Raw genomic sequence first — 15949 nt, 5'->3', positions numbered from 1 at the left:
AAAAGAGTCTAACTTTTTACCTTCCGTCAGCAGGCGTTGAATGCGACTTTTTCGACTTTGACGATGAGGTGACAACTAATGAGTTAGGTTGTGGGTGGGAAAGTAGAAATTCTGCCTCAGGTTGCTGTCTGTCAGCAGGCGTTGAATGCGACTTTTTCGACTTTGACGATGAGGTGACAACTAATGAGTTAGGTTGTGGGTGGGAAAGTAGAAATTCTGCCTCAGGTTGCTGTATGCGATACATATGGTCTAATTTCTTAGTAGAGACGGGGGCGGACGACGGTTTTTGCCAAGGGGTTTTTGCGGCTTGTAGTAAGACAGATGAAATGGGGAGTTCGACGACTGAGGACGTGTCCAGTTGGACAATATCATATAAGGAATCTGTAGATTGTGGATCCTTCTGAACAATTGACAATCCCAACGCATGGGCCATTCTTTTCATGAGGTTGGTGTATGTAGACAAGTTATCCAACGGGGACATTGGAAGATTTTGGAAAACTTTGGTATTGGGAGACGAGTTGTCTGGCGACGTTGGGGCCTTGGAAGGTTCGGTATCGGAATCAGACTCAGAGGGCTCTGAAGAATCAGGTTCATCTGCCGGGGCAGGTAAAGGAGGTTGATGAGGGGCTGGTGCAGGCGGCTGGACTGGTGCAGCCGGTGTGTGCTCCAGATGTTTTCTAGGAGTAGGAAGGGGTTGGACGGTAGATGTTCCCGACGGTGGAACATTGTCCGGTTGGGGAGGACGAGAGACCGTAGCAGATGGTCTAGATCGCCTCGGAGAACGGGACCTGTGGGAAGATCGACAGGAGTATCTGTCCCAGTCAGTGTAACCCGCAGGGTTGAGCCAAGGCATAGGTGGATGGTAAGGACCATGCAGGTAACGGAGTTGCCTCTCATCCCACGACATCGGAGGTGGCATATACGATCTCGGGGAACGACTCCTCGACCTCGGACGTCGCGGGGAGAAATTTGAAGGAAGAGCATATGTGCCTCTTCTACAATCAAAGGCGTCGATAACGACAGACTCAGGCAGTAAACAGGGAGGACGATGCTCCACACTAGATCTCAAGTGTCGATGCCGACAGCCGTTGGTGTCGGGCAACTCTGAGACGATTGAAGTCGACGAGCTCATTGGACCAGGGGAAAACTCCGCACCCAATTGGTGACTTACGAGATCCGTGTGGTCGACATAGGACAAGGACATCCCCACCTGGTGGTCTGGGGAATCAAGCACAAGTACCGTTGCCTGTGACACGACCTGATTCTCCGGTATCGAATCAGTCGGCATCGAATCAGTCGGTATCGAATTAGGCGGTGGTGGCGGAGGTGGTAGGGCGAGAGCTGTCGATACAGAACCCGAATCCTTTCTAGCCTGCTTCGACGATTTGACAACCGTCTGTGACGCCACCGCGGTCTTCGACCTCTTAGCCTTTTTAGCAGGAGTAGATGCTGTGGAAGGAACGTTCGGTACCTTGGATTTCGATTTCGAGCGGTCGGTATCGGAAACAGATTTAGTCTTCGATGTTGACTTTTTCGGCACCGATGTGTCGGTAACGGAAGACAGAGTCATTGACGATGAAACCGGTGGGTCAGCCATCGGTTGGAGGGCTTTTTCCAGGAGGAAAACTTTTAAACGAGCTGCTCTATTCTTCCTGGTCTGATTGGAAAATTGAGCACAATGTTCGCAGGAGTCTGGATTGTGGGATTCCCCCAGGCAGAAAATACAGTACTTATGACCGTCCGGAGGAGCCAATTTACTCCCGCAGCCTCTGCAACAATAAAAAAATCCCCACTTCTTCTTCTTTCCAGTCGTTTCCTCCATAGACTGAGAGACGTTGAAAAGTCTAGCTGGGAAGAAGGGGGGGGGGCAATGGCCCGAAGGCCTGAGGTAAATTTACCTCAGACGACGAAATCAAAAATGCTCTCTTTTTTTAAAAACGACGAGAGGAAAGGAAACTGAACTGAAACTGAGAGAAAAAAACAAGAGCCAATCGCTAAAAAGCAACGAAAACAGCGATCCGACCAGACCGATCGAAGAAAGGGTCTGCTCAGCGCGGTGGTAAGGAAAGAACTGGCGGGATGTCCGCTCCCATCCCTCTGGGCATGCGCAGTGGGGCTCCTGTGCATGCCCGGAGGGGCTAGGCACGAAAATCCGTTAAAAGAGCTTCCTACAGCACCGGCAGATCCAGCGCAGGTGCACTAGATCCCATTGGTGTGAAGCACAGAGACCACGAAGAAGATCATACAATACACATGTATAAGCGAAGTCCTGATTAAAATATTCCATTTGGGCACAGCTCCATATCGCTTCCAAGTTGGAATTGTATTCATTGTATGTTAATGAAGACTTACCTGATTTACCTGACGAAGGAATAGACCTGAAATTATCCAGAACTGTGTTGTTTCTACTTGGAACAGACCTCGTTTACTAAAAGCCACAGTATATAGATGTTTGGACTTCAGGGACGTGTGATATTTATATAAAAAAAATTTCTCTGTTAGCTTGTTCTATTTATGAAGTCTGCTGTTTTTGAGATATACTGTGACTTATTGTGGGTTTGAGTCTGTTACCACCCACTTTTGGATAATTGTTCCTTATGTTTGTAATTCTACAATAATATATATGAGTTTGGCAGTATTATTAACTTTGCTTTCCATATAATTATTGTTGCATTTATTTAGTGTGCTTTGATTACAGATTTGTGATTTATTAACATTGACAAGAGCCAGAGCTTTTTTGGCTCTGGCCCCGGCCTGGTGGAACACACTCCCAGTTGAGATCAGGGCCCTGCAGGACTTATTACAATTCTGCAGGGCCTGTAAAATGGAGCTGCTCTGCCAGACCTTTGGTTGAAGCAGCGGGTATCTCATCACATCTGGCCACCCATGCTCTAACCAGACCCCCCATCCAGCCATGTGAATTATGATACCAACTTGTATTATTGTTGGCTGCAGACCTAGATGATCTTTGCTCTGACGATGCATATGTTCAAGGACTTCATAATTCTAAAAATACTAAAATGGCTTAGAGTTTTTAATACAGAATTAAGATGACTAATTTTGCAAACTGCTTTTCTGTTAGGGAAAAATCAATGGTAACCTTATATGCATTATGTAATTATTTGTGTGTAGGTATATACCGTATATGACATTTTTTGTGCTGTCAAGTTGCAGCCATCTTATGGTGGCCCCATAGGGTTTTCAAGGCAAGAGACATGCAGAAGTGGTTTACCATTGCCTGTCTTTGTGTAGTGACCCTAGACTTCCCTTTGTGGTCTCCCATCCAAATACTATCCAGAACTGACTCTGCTTAACTTCTGAGATAAGGCTAGTATGTAATGCTTGAGCTATCCAGGTCAGGAGATTACATGTATACATTATGTGTGTTTTGGGGTGTACGCCCTGATATTTTCTTTTGGAATCCTCTTAAGCATATACAAAGAATTGACATTTTCTTAGTAGGGATTAGTAGACCAAATGAGTATCAAATTCAACGGTGATATTAGTATTTTCCTGTGTGTGCTGCTAAGATTTTAAGTGCAAATTTAATGTGCTTCCAGGCTGGACACAATCACACAAGAACTCACTATACCTAGAATATATCCTTTAAATAATCAAATCTGACTGCACTTGAGTGCACGTATGCCTGTTTAATTTATTTAATTTATTTTTATTTATTGTTTCAACGTTTACCCCGCCCACCCCACCGAAGCAGACTCAGGGCAGTTTACATAAAAACCAATAAAACAAGATCCATCACAATAAAATACATAAAACATGACATAAGACCGTTTAATTCAGTTAAACTAATAAAGCCTTTATTTATTGCACTTCATATATACATATACATGACAATTCTCCCATATCATATTACTACAAATGACATTAAAGCAACAGGTTTGAAGAAGTAAACAAAAAGAGATGAAAATTTACAGACTTGTACCTATACATGCAAAATGTTTCACACTTCTAGTAAGTTACATTAGCACTAAAAGGTTTCCCTACCAAATAAAAAATTCCATTTTCAAACTAAGTAATTTATATTTTTTGCTTTCCTTTTACGTAGTTAATGATTCATTGCAGTGTAATGTAAATGTTAAGTGTTTGTATGCTTTTTTATCAAACCACTGAATTAAGTTTTCAAGCACCTGTATTACCATAAGAATAGAAGATGGATTTCATAAGGGAACTCAACATTTCAAAACTGAAGATTATGCTTTATAAAGCTGGTCCTTCATTAGGGTCCTTACTGGTATTTTTCAGGTATTATTTAAGCCGAATACAGATCAGACAATCTGACTGGCTACTGGTATAGCTGAGCCTGAATAAAAGGCAATTTTGGGGGGCTTTCATTTGGGTATATTCAGCTATAATGAATGGCTGGTGGGCTCCTCTTGCTACTGCAAGGGGAACCAGACAGGATTGGCCGGAATGGCAGGGGCTGAGAGCTCCATGCTGAGCTGCAAGAGGAGCCACTCAGCCAGCCCAGGAGAGCTCCCAACCACCCTGGCTGATTCCCTGCAGCCAGATTCTCCTGTGGCACAGTTTACACTGCGCCACAGGAGACGCCCTCCCAGCCAGGTCTACGTGCAGCAGGGAGAGAGCTCCCCACTGCACACAGACCTGGGGCCAGCTTTAAACTATGCTGGAGAAGCCCTTCTAGCCAGGTAGTGGGGAGACCTCCCTGCCGCATGGAGATTCTGGGGCCAGCTTCTGCAGTGCAGTTTAAACCATGCTGCAGGAGAAGCCAAGCCAGCCTCAAGGCTGGGCTGGCTTTTTTAATTAATCCCCCAAATTTGGGATTTCTGAAAAATCCCGGATCTGAATACCATACAGGTATTGTGATCTGGGATTTTTTTTGGAAATAGTGAATTTTTTTCGGGCCCAACAGAAACAAACTAAAAAGTACCGGGGTTTTTTGCACACCCCTAGCTGGAGCATTATGACTTCTACAAGGATCCTAGCTTCTCATACAGAACATAAACTGAACCCAAATTACTGCTGCAAACTAGCTTTACATGTCCAAAAGAGGTTCTGGAGTAATTTTGCTCAAACAACAGTATGCCATGCTGCATGGCAAGCCACTTTTGAATATGTTTGCAAAATGGTACGGCGAAAGAGCACTTGGGTATTTGAAGAACAAAACAAACGAAAATCCCTGGGGACACACTCAAGGCATTCAGCATGCATTTCAGAATATAACATCAAGGTATTTATCTTTTAAAAGATGACTAGCTTTTTATCGTGTCTCAGTAATCAGCACTATCATACTACTGATTAACAATGGAGACAATAATTCAATATGAAAGTTAGTTTTTCTGTATATAAATCTTATCTTAAAATATTAGAGATCTAAGCAAATATTTCTAATGCACTATGCATTTCCAAAAACTAATTTTGGGATTAAATTGATAAAACTATTTCTCAACATTCTATTTTATAGGAAATTAAGTATATCATATCATCTACATATAAGAATTTCTTTATAATATACATAAAGGGCAACCATTTTTCATCAGACTTGGTTAACTTCAATGTTCCATAGAATTCTTTTACAACGAAATGAAAGTTTACTACTAGGGTTCTGTTTGCTGCAAGCCAGAGTGAGTATTTCTGGACAAAGGAATAAATCTAAGCTGTGTTTAATACCACAAACATTAAAATCTTCTTACATTAATTTCTTTAAAAATTACCAACAAATCATAATACTTTACAAGCTTAAGCCTTCACCATGAAATTTGTAACTTTGTATGAGTTCACTGATATGCAATAATCAATTTACTAGTGGAGCACAGAAAACGTTTACTTTTATGAGATGATTCTGTAAGAAAAGGCCATCAGAATAAATCTCTTATGAGAAACAAATTAATTTCACATATGGAATTTAATAAATAACGAAACAGAACAAACTGAAGAGGCTTGCATAAAAAACTCAACAGTAAATGAATATACTTTTTAAATTATACTTGAAATGTTTTCACTAAAAGTAGTTTGGTTTGCTTTTGTTTCTGCAAGAACTCTTCTCATCTCCATTTTGCTCTGTGATGGATTGCTCAGAAAAGCAGGTTTTTAAAAATGCTATCTTGTGTCAGAGAGTTCAATAGTTAATCTTCCCTGGAGAGAAGAGCTTATCTGATTGGCCAGCATCAGCTGAGAGAGGAAATAAAACAGCTGATCTAGAGAGAAAAGATTCAGTCACCTTTTGGTCTTGGAATGAAATCTAAAGTCTGGATGAGTAACCAGAGGGTTTCGCTTCTGAGGGAAGAGACTTTGGGAGTAATTGATTTCTGTCAGGGAATTGTCAGAAAAGTACTTTTATTGAGAGAAGAATAAGAACCCCATTGTCTTAAATATATTAGAACTACTCTAAGGGAGAATTTAGATTCTTAGTCAAGAAAACTATGGAACAGCTTTATACAGACAACGGATATTGGAGAAGGATTTGGCAGAAGGTCTGGGTAGTTAGAGAGAACTCCCGTACAAGCCAAATAGCCAAAGAAGTTATTGCTTCTTAGGGACAAGGAGAATAACTTCCTGCCAGTGAAAGGTGTTCGGAAGAGAACCCTGATCTATGATAAAGGGGAGAAGCTTAGACACCTAGGAGTTAGTGAAAACCTGTAATATCGAAAGGGAAAACCTCTGAAGTGAGAAATCTAGAAACTATAAGCAAACACTATTTTCCAGAAAACAGTATTAAGAACCTGTTTTAGCAAAGCATGTCTCATTGAAAAGATCTTGAAACTCTGAAAATAAGCCACAACATTCTCTTGTATGATCTAAGCTTTCAAATATATAGCATAAAGTTTTGCCTCAGCCTTTCTAAATCTTGACAGTCTCCTATTATATATATTCCCTTCCTATTCAATAAAATATTATTTCTGTTTTGAAAGTTACTTTGCCTCAAGTGCCATTTCAATAAGGGTATTTTAAAACAAGACAGCTCCTGTATTCCCTCCAGTTCCTGTGCTGGGTCATAGGCCTAAACTAATATCTGTGACAGGGCGGGACAGTTAAAGCTTATAAAGAAGAAATACATGCTACTTAGTCACTAAGGGGAACGAAAAATATTTTTGGTGGGAAAATGTACCTGGGAGTGGGGAAGTTTCAGGGGTCTGTCATAGTCTCAGATGTTAGTCTCAGATGGGGGATCATAGTCTCAGATGGGGGATCATAGGAACAATACCCGATCCCACAGTTTCAAACTTAAAAAGAACAGAAGTTCACCATGACACTGAAACACAGAGTAATCCTCAGACCTTATCTTAAGCTTCAGTCTGGTACAGGGAATCATCCCTAAGTCAAATGCAAGTGTCTAGATGTTTCCGAGCCTCCTTCACAACTCTAGAGCAGGAGAAGGGCTGGAGTTTGTTACACTTGCCAGAGATGAGCAAGACTCACCATAGCAAGAGCATTTGTTTACTCTACAAGTTAAATGGTGACAAAGCGATGAGTGCTTAATAAAACAATGAAACAATGTTTTGAGGTACCTAATTTTAAAGACATGTACAGTTAACTGATATTTGGTAATCTAGAAACTTTGAGAAACATGAGATTTTTATAAGATTAAGATTTATGTAGTAAACCTAAAACATATCACCTTTGGCATTTCCCTTCTGTTCTTTGGAATTACTGGTATAGTCTACTCATTTATGTTAATTCTACATTAACAACAGCAAGATGTGCCTGCAATATAGTATAGACACATTCCCAGAATGGCACTTCCCCACAAGAGCATAACGGAGCCTGGTTTCTGCTCTCCCCATTCAATGCAGTAGGCCACTACAAGGAAGAGAAGCATGTGTATGCCATACTTCCTTTATCCCTACATAGCCTTTCCCTCGCCACTCAACCACAAAACATGTGCTGATGGCTAGGGGTGGTGGTGGTGCCAATTTGGGGTTCCTCCCAATAAGTTTAGAATAATGGTGTTATTTATTTTTAAGACTATCCTGTAAGAAAATCATGAAGTTGAAATGCCTAATGATTGCATTGTGAATTTTTATTCTGTAATCCACCTTGAAGCTCAGAGAGAAAGGGAGGCTATAAAGTAAACAAAAATTAAAAATATAAGAATACCCAAATTTTTCTGTAAAATACTCCAGGCTTCTCAGAATGCCTACATTTTATGCTGTATCTCATGCATGAATCACACACAGTGGCCCTAATGCAACATAGTCAAGGTCACCTGAACCAACTAAAATCATTGGCCAATCTCCTCTTTAGAAAAGCTGATTTAAAAAGCAGTGATATGGTTGTACCCACTCTGCTCAGCAAAGTCTGAAACCCTCTTCCAACCCCAGGAGCCTCCTTCCATCTTAAGTGGTGTTCCTACATGATTTTGATGCAATTTAGCATATTCAGCTTGCTGACGGGAAGGGGTGAGGAGGAATTAAATCAAATCCATAGTTAGTCTTTTAAGTGCAGCCATTTTCTATTGAATAGCAGTTGTCCTTGCCTTTCAAACTTTGGGGGGGGGTAAGGAAAGAGGAAGCAGAAAAGTTTTCTTGTAGTAGCAGATGCAACCTTACATTATTTTGGATCCAAACCACTGATTTAGGTATTTTATATTATCATACATACCTAGCGATTCCATCAGTGCAAGCAGCACAGATCTTTGCCATATTTCTTTCTCTGACCCTGGAACTGCTGATTCATGGGGCAATTGAATTTGTGTGGACTGATATTTACAATTTTAAACACTGTCTTTCTGCCCTCAAAAGGGCCATGAAAGTGGCTAACAAATTAAATTGTTTTAAAGATGTGATTCTATTATTTGTTTTTAAGACAACAAAAGCATATCATGGAGACCATTAAAACCAAAGCTATAATACAAAAACATAAAAAGACCAATTAAAACAATTGGGCAGGAAGGAAGCATCACTGAGGGAATGCCAAATGAAATTAAAAAGATAGCGGAAGATGCAGCAGAAGGGGTATATGAATCTCCTTGGAGAGAGTTCCAGACTTTTGGTGCTGTGACTAAAAAGTCTCTCCTTGGTTGCCACCCACCTAATTTTACAAAGGAGGGGCACCAGAACCAGCGCTTCTGAAGATGACCACAGTGGTCAGGTAGGGTCATAAGGGGAGTAAACTTTTGGTGCTGTGACTAAAAAGTCTCTCTCCTTGGTTGCCACCCACCTAATAAGGGGAGTAAGCAGTCCTTCAGGTATGTTGGTCCCAAACCATATAGGGCTTTAAAGGTCAGCATTAGCATTTTGAAATGTGCCCAGAAACAGACTGGGAGTCAGTGTAGATGGCACTAACTGATGTTTGTGAACACTTTTCAAGGGCAACCACTAACCAGTGCATGCACCAGTGCCAAATTCTTTTTGCCCAGGAAAGGCAACAGCTGGCTAATCAGCTGGAGTTGGTAAAAGGCACTTCTGGCCACAGCTGTGACCTGTGTTCCCTCTAAGCTGAGTTAGCGTGAGCCAGCTCACAATTTTTTAGCCTTTGGCTCACACATTTTTGTCTTTGCTCATGAAGGAGGGCTCCAGAGCAAACTGATTTATGCTATGCAGCAGCCAAATCGCTCGCTCACAACATTCATGCCAGGAGCTCACAAGGTAGAATTTTTGCTCACAGGATTCCACAGCTTAGAGGGAACATTGGCTGTGACCTCTTTATCCAACAGTAGGCCTAGATGCAAGAACACCCCCAGACTACAGACATGTTCCTTTAATGGGAGTGCAACCACATTCAGAATGGGAGACACCTTAAATCCCAGGTCAGTCCTTCCACTCACTAGTAGTGCTTCCATCTTTTTGGGATTCATAGCAGCCTCATATGTAGGTAGTTGCTGGAATTTTGCCCCCTTCCCTCACTTCAGTGCAGAATCCTGACCAATGTGGCTATTAGTTCTCTTGGGTGCTGCAACCCTAGGGTTGGAAGGTACTGCCGGAAAGAGGGAACATGGCAAAGAACTCTATCCACTAGCACACGTTACTGACGGGATGGGATTGCTGGATGCAAAATATTATTTAATACCCGAGATACAGCAAACAAAATACTAGATTATAGCAGGCCATGGTCTAATACTGCTTACAGTGTATCTACAAATGTAAATTATTCTAGATAAAAATAATTTTAATGAAATTTGAAGTGCACAAATTTTCTTTAAACTGGATTTTTCTGTATATATAGACAGGTGCAAACTTAATGCTGTTCTATGCTCTCTTCCTATTTTTAATGGAAGTAGGATATTTTTTCATTATGGATAAAATGGAATGTGTTTAGTATAGTTCATACACAATTTGGACTGGAACCTGGAAACCTCTGATCTTGTATCCTTTTGGGACTTAAATTCTTTATGTAACAATACATTTTCTAACTTGTTTTAATACATTACCACTAGTATACCAAAAGGAAAAGCTTTGGAATGACTGTAGAACGGAAATATAGCTGGTATATCTCACCATAGCTACATAAGATTGTAAGATTGTTGTTCCTTTTAAAAAACTCAATAAAGTATTTAGCTTCCACATGAAACAAACCATTATGTGACTTTTCATTTGGAAAAATGAAAGCACACCACATCAGCAATTCAATGTAACAAAAAAGTGACTTTCTGGATATTAAAGTTTACAAATAAACTAGAGAAGGATTCCTGAATATATTTGTCAGCAGTTTTGGTTTCCAATTGTTTGTGATATAAACGGAAAATGCTTGTCTCAACAGATGCTCAGGGGACAGGCCATGGTAGAGCATCTACCTTGAATGCAGAAGGTCCCAGGTTCAATCTCTGGCATATCGAGGATCAAGTATAGGTAATATGGAAGATCTCTGCTTCAGACCTGGTGAGTTGCTGTCAGTCAGAGTACACAATACTGACTTTGGTAGACCAACGGCCTGACTCAGTATAAGGCAGCTTCATGTGTCCAGATAATTATTTTATGAAGTCATCACTTGTTGGTTTATGTTAAAAAGTAGCAGGCTAAGAACAAGATTTCCAATGTGTTTTAAAAAATACAAATCATGCAAGCAATGTTTTAAAAATTTTGTTTGCTCACCATTTTGAAACCAAGTTCAAAATGCAAAGAATGAAATCAATTCATTTCCATGGTCAAGTTGTAAACTTGTATGAATAAATGCAAGTTATCCAGAAGCAGCCAGCAGTTGTCTTGCATCCTTCCATCATTCTGTTTTCAGCATCCACTGCAGAGACTTACTGTTTCTAATCTTACAGTACTTCTGATGGTGAAATCCAGGATTCTTTTGAACTTCTCATAAGACTTTGTTACTGGAAGCTCTAAACAGTTAAGATGTCTGTTTCCAACAGGGTATTTTATCTCCATGAATGTAACTGTGGGCTCAGGTTCAAACCCAATGGCTGGAATACTGCAGGTGCCAGTTGCAAACACCAATAAGTCTTCAAGAGTTACTGCTGATTCACCATCTAGACCAAAAATGTCAGAAAATGTTTAATAGCTACACATGGTGTTTACAAAGATTCCACATTACTTTAAATAAAATTCAAACACATGTACATGCTGCCAAGACCACCTGAACTAGGAGAATTACCCTCCCCTTAAATTCCCTTACCTTCTGCCTCTTGTAAATAACCCATCCAGAATTCAAGACTTCTGGCTTTGTATGCACCTGGTAAGCAGTGGATTGTAAAGAGGTCACCAAGAAGTTTTGCGGACAGTTTCTCAGGTTTGTGACACAATATGCTACAAAATGCATCAGGATTCATCTGCATTTTTTCCCAAACACCAAGAGTTCTCAAACCTTGCCTAAAACTGGGGGGGCGGGGGAGAGACATAAACAGAACACATGAACAAGCAGTACTATGAATTTTTAAATAAGTAAAACACTTCTTCCTCAGACTGTCAGATTAATATTTACTGCATATTATAGATACCACATTAATTTTTTAATCAAAACTAGAATTCACTTTTTTCCTGCATTTTGTTTACACTACTATTTTCTTCAGACACATTCCTTTTTTCATATATTAAATGATCGAGGAAGAATATTCCCTCTGAGGCAGATACCAATTTCTGCTTTGAGTCAATCATTTCTCAGAGTAACTGAATTTACTAGGAATTGCTCTTAAAACAACAGAGTTGCAGAACCCTTCCTTTGGGCTACCTTTTCTGGACTGTTAACACTATTTTAGCCAAGGTTATATTCTTATTCAACATCTTATTTATTCAAAACAGTTTCAACTACCTTTTGGGATAACTTGTAATGTATTGTTTCACTTGTGGGTTGTAACTAAATATTTTATATTCTTCTTTTATTTAAAATATTAAAAGGGGAAAGCAAACAACAGAACTACGAATTCATAAAACATGGGATAGATTATTTAACCTCTGAAATTATACATGCAGAACATTAGTTACATAAATGTCAACAAAAAGTGGTGACACTGTTCTAGACTACAAACTGAAAAAGATGTATTTATTATTTAGATATAGCAACTTGGGTTCTACAAGTAAACAAACCTTTCAAAAGGGGCAAGTGTTCTCTTGATGACATGGTAATCCAGAATCTCATTCACCAACATATCCTTATCACACAGAGTTGTTATATGGTTCACACATCCAATAGTGCTGAGATATTCATTACCATCACTTATTGCTGACTCTAAGTCATTCACATTCCTTGCAGATTTTATCTAATAGCAGGAGATAAAACATTAACCAGTTAATTTATTGGCTGAACCAGCACAGCCATTTCAAACTGATGGATGTGTACTCCTGCTAGTTTTTGTCTTTTACTCAAGTCATCTTTGTCTCACCTACAGGTCTATACACAATGTTATTCTGTCAGTACGTTCTTCAGTGGAAAACCAACAGCTTCAACATCCAAGCTTTTCTTCAAAACAAAGACGTTAAAAAGGCTATCAACATCTCTATAGTGCTATACAAATGAACAACAGCTTACCTTCATTATTGTCTGTAAAACACCAACATCAGCAACATCTTCCACTGTTGGTTTCACATTCTCTGTGCCATAAACGAGACAATTAAACAAGGTTTTGGAGAAAAAGCCAGGAGATGGGCCTCCATGAACCAGAGAAACAGCGATCATTCTTCCAGCTTCATAGTACAAGTCATCTTTAAGAGCTGCAAGTACAAATGATGTAAAAAGAACTATTGTACTGATCAGCTACAAAAGCGACTCAAACATGCAGTAGCCCTCCTGACCCAGACCAAGCCCAGCAAACTTTCAGTGAGCTGTTTTTGGAAAGTCCACAAGTAGGACATGAGGGCAACAGCTTTCCTGCTACCTTCTCCCAGCACAGGGGGTATTCAGAGGAATGTTACCACTCAACATTAAAAGTTTCATTTTCCTATCATGATCAGTGATAGACTGAAGAGAGGGTCCATCTTATCTCTTTTTAAAGCAGGGTCTCCAACAGGCACCATGTGAGCTACCGGTAGCTTGGCCACTGCTACAAAAGTAACTCATCCATCCCATAGAAGACCCAGGAAAAAATAATGAAAAGATCCGTTCTAAGCTTTCTAAAGAAATATGTTATTTTGCTCTGTACTGCTTAACTGATAGAAGCATTTCTGTTGCTATTCCTAATCCATGTTCTGTTCCTAGAAGAAAAAGTTGGCAATCCTTATCTTAAAGCCATGTGAACTGTTGCCATATCTTGTAGCAATGAATTACCAAAGAAGCAAGGCTACTCATGTTCCATTTTGTACTGCAGGTATGTCCTACGCACTTCTCTTTTCTTGGCAAACCTGTTCCTAAAACCAGAGAATTTCATGGAACAGCTTCTAAAGCAGTTGAGTTCTTGTGGTCAAGTGATGAAGCCAATCAATATCCAGTAGGTATGAGAACTTGGATAATTGTATAGGGTTTCTCAGGATCTCAGCCATTTACCAATGCTTAACAATGAGCAACATTTTCATTAAACACCCCCACCCCAGAAACATAACTTGTTTTTGACCAACAACTTGAAGACGCAGTGTAAAAAACTCACTGCTGTATTTCTTTAATAGATGGCTACATTGCATTAAAATGGAGATTACTGCTCCACAAGCAGTGATATATATATTCTACATGGGCTCCACAAGCAATGGTATATGATCTAGATGGGCCTTAAACACAACTCAACAAAAAAACGTCCCCTTTCACCTGGTGCTTTCATCTAATTACTAAAGACTAGAAGGGCAAGCTTATTCTCTCTGCTGTCCATAAATAAGACAAAGCAGGTACAAATTACAAAGGTCAGCCCAATTCAATGTTTTATCAGTGTTCTTGTATATATTGGAGTGGCCATCATAGCCAACGGTCAAAGGCATATTCCTTTGCACAGAATTAATAGATGCTGACCTGGGTAAAGTGTAGACAATATTGTTAAAGCCAGACTTGTTAAACATGTAGAAGAACAAGTCTTGCTCACAAAGAATCAACATGATTTCTATAAAAACAAAGTCCTTTCTCACCAACCTTTTAGAATTCTTTGAGTGTCAACAAGCATGTAAATAGTATGACATATCTTAGAAATACATACATACATGTTTGACATACATAAATGTTTGACAAAGTACCTCACTGAGGGCTGCTGAGTAAACTTAATAGTCATGGGATAAGAGGATTTGTCTTTAAAGTAAATGATTGATTTCCCCAGGGATCTGTAGTGAGACTAGCTGTGATCAACAAAACAACACAGAGGGACCATAAATGAATTATGGCCTAAAGTTTGTGTCTGAGCAGAAGGGTGAATGACAGGATGAGGGATTATGAAAGAACCAAAAAGTACCCAGAAAGGCTGAAGAGGAAGTAACACATAGAGGTTTTCCTCAGACTTCTCCTAAGACAATTCCAAGATTAAAGAACACAAGTTAGTGTGCACAAACCACAGAGTAAGAAGACAAAACTGAAGAATGGAGAAAGGCAGAGTCAGTATCCCAGATGGTAAGAGAGTCAGCAAGGATGGGCAGACAAGTCCATTATGAGTCTCCAGTAAGTGACAAAGTTTGAAGCTTGCAGGCTGACTGGTCACAAATGGACACTGCTAAAGTGTCAGCTCCTGGAAAAAGGGAGAGCTGCAGGACCATTTAAGAAAGAGACCATGACTGAATCAGTTGAAGAGAAAGATCACTCAGCAACCTCACACCAGCATGACACAATGGTGTGCACACTCTTGATGTCTTCTGTGTTAGCAACTATTTATGCTGGTCTGCCAACCAACATGGACTCATGAGTATGAGAATGTAATTGGAAAACCCTTCTGCTATTTGTTAAAGTTTCATTTCCTATTCCAATAAAATTGCATTAAGTAGTGGGTGAACATAAATCACACGTCTCTTGTTCATTCTCACCTCCTAGAAGGTCCTAAGCTTGCTACATAGTGTTATTTAATTTATTCATGAATGATCTGCAACAGGGGGTAATCAGTGAAACAGCAAAATTTGTCAATCCAAGCCCCTTTCAGCCTTCTCCCCCCCTTCCAAGCCCGTGGGAGCCGCGGGCAAAGCTGAACGGGGCTTGGATCTCCAAGCCCCATTCAGCCTTCTCCCCGCCCCCAAGCCTGCGGGAGCCGCTGGCAAGGCTGAATGGAGCTTGGATCTCCATGCCCCATTCAGCCTTCTCCCCCCCCCCCAAAGCCCAGGGGAGCCCATTGGAAGGCTGAACGGGGCTTGGATCTCTTAGATCCAAGCCCTTTCAGCCTTGCCAGCGGCTCTCGTGGGCTTGGGAGGGGGGGAGATTCCTAAATATAAATACACGTTGATGGGGTCTGAACTGGCAGAGACTGATCAAGAGAGAGATCTTGGAGTTGTAGTAGATAACTCACTGAAAATGTCGAGACAGTGTGTGACTGCAATAAAGAAGGCCAATGCTATGCTCGGGATTATTAGGAAGGGTATTGTAAACAGATCAGCCAATATCATAATGCCGCTATATAAATCAATGGTGCGACCTCATCTGGAATACTGTGTGCAATTCTGGTCACCACACCTTAAAAAGGATATTATAGCTTTGG

General features: G+C 40.4%; 1 protein-coding gene across 1 annotated transcript in view; it reads right to left on the bottom strand.

Moving 5' to 3' along the window:
* Nucleotides 1-16: 16 nt before the first annotated feature.
* The window catches only part of G2E3 (G2/M-phase specific E3 ubiquitin protein ligase), a 37746-nt gene continuing 21813 nt past the window's right edge, over nucleotides 17-15949 (bottom strand). Inside the window, exons 10-14 of the mRNA XM_015421768.1 lie at nucleotides 12892-13073; nucleotides 12450-12622; nucleotides 11542-11741; nucleotides 11169-11395; nucleotides 17-1657 (exon numbers count right to left, since the gene is read on the bottom strand). Of these exons, the coding sequence (XP_015277254.1) occupies nucleotides 17-1657; nucleotides 11169-11395; nucleotides 11542-11741; nucleotides 12450-12622; nucleotides 12892-13073 (2423 nt within the window). The remainder of the gene's footprint in view (nucleotides 1658-11168; nucleotides 11396-11541; nucleotides 11742-12449; nucleotides 12623-12891; nucleotides 13074-15949) is intronic.

The sequence above is a fragment of the Gekko japonicus genome, unplaced genomic scaffold (genome assembly GCF_001447785.1).
Source record: "Gekko japonicus isolate JY-2015 unplaced genomic scaffold, Gekko_japonicus_V1.1 scaffold797, whole genome shotgun sequence".
NCBI lineage: Eukaryota > Metazoa > Chordata > Lepidosauria > Squamata > Gekkonidae > Gekko > Gekko japonicus.
Note: the sequence above shows the minus strand (reverse complement) of the source record. Positions and strands in the feature narration are given on the sequence as shown.